The sequence below is a fragment of the Limulus polyphemus genome, unplaced genomic scaffold, assembly GCF_000517525.1.
Source record: "Limulus polyphemus unplaced genomic scaffold, Limulus_polyphemus-2.1.2 Scaffold5271, whole genome shotgun sequence".
Classification (NCBI taxonomy): Eukaryota; Metazoa; Arthropoda; class Merostomata; order Xiphosura; family Limulidae; genus Limulus; species Limulus polyphemus.
Window position 1 is genome coordinate 22,922 of NW_013670881.1, and position 1,424 is coordinate 24,345.

The 1,424-nt window shown below is 31.3% G+C and overlaps 1 protein-coding gene across 1 annotated transcript in view; it reads right to left on the reverse strand.

Annotated features, from left to right (window-relative positions):
- Positions 1-289: 289 nt before the first annotated feature.
- Positions 290-1,424, reverse strand: part of LOC106472355 (vinculin-like) — a gene marked incomplete at its 5' end in the record, with an annotated part of 44,572 nt that continues 43,437 nt past the window's right edge. The window contains one exon of the mRNA XM_013932993.2: positions 290-560. Within this exon, the coding sequence (XP_013788447.1) occupies positions 391-560 (170 nt within the window). The remainder of the gene's footprint in view (positions 561-1,424) is intronic.

The window sequence follows — 1,424 nt, forward strand, 5'->3', positions numbered from 1 at the left end:
GGGAGAGGAGGTATGTATGTTTTGGAAACCTCACTGTTAATGATATTTTCAGCTGTAAACCCAATAATGGTAATATCTCATAAGATTCGGCCAGCTAAGGTTATTTAGATTAGTCCTAAATTCATATACTAAGCTAACAATGCAAAACCAATCTCTATAATAAAAGTATAATAATTAAATAATCAAACATTCAAACTGTTAAAACTAAATTTTGTTCATTGCATAGAAATTTTAAAACCCTCCAAACAAAAAATTAATCACAAGGAAAGGAAAGACTATTAAATTAAAAATAAAAATGGGTGCACACTAAAAAAACTTAAAAACCACAGTGCTTTTGAATTAAGAAATCAGTTCTAACACAAAAGTATAGTTCTTAGCTGCTGAACTGATTTAGTACTGATACCATGGCTGCTTGCGAACCCAACGAACTTGGATTCCAGAGTCAGTACGAATTTTAATAGAAGCTGCTTCACAGGCTCGGACAGTTTCCTTCACACTCTGCATCAAGTTTTGGGCATTACCAACCAACATATCTGTAGCTTCCTGATCTTCTTCAGTCCCTAATTTTCAAAAGAGTAAAAAACATATTTGATATAAAAACCAGTAATAAAATTGATTAAATAAACTTAGCTTTAGTGTTAAGAATTTACAAGTTCACATATACTGGTAAAAACAAAGAAAAAGAAGCCCAATAACATCAGTCTTATCACTCATATTGTTTGTAGCACACAAAAAACATTATCAATACTGTTCCCTCTGAAGCAGATATCATTGTACAGATGGTATTTTGAACTAAATAAGGCAAAGATTTTTCACCTATTTAACTGCATTAGTAAGATCACTCTATTTTCTAAATAAACACTTAAACAACTTGTTGATGGTTTTGATCCACTTTTATTTATTTTTCATAAGTCTTAAAACCAGTTGTAAATGAGAGCACTGACACAATACAAATACACCAAACCAACTCACTTTGGACACAAACTTGTAAGCTTCCTTAACAAATCTATATATGTAATGAACTGAAACTATACAATGGAACTACTTTCGAAAACAACAGTTATGTCATAAATTGAGACCCAAGTAAATGCAGCCATGACTGAAAATCCTCTTTAACTATAACAAAAAAAAAAGAGATAACAGTCTCAGAAAGAGAAAGCCACTAAGGGGACATTCTGAGCTTCCAATTGGTTATTCATGTCATATATAGAAGTAGGTGTATATAAAGGAGTGATTCCAAAAACTGAAAGAGGTAAGCGGGGTGCCACTGTGTTTGATTTATTACATGAACAATATCTTAGCAAATTGAAAAGATAAGAGGCTCTTATTTTATACTCTAACTTGTCAATATTGGCAATTTCAGTTTCTAATTACTACAAAACTATAGACTTAGTATTTTGACTTCACAAACATCTAATTTGAAC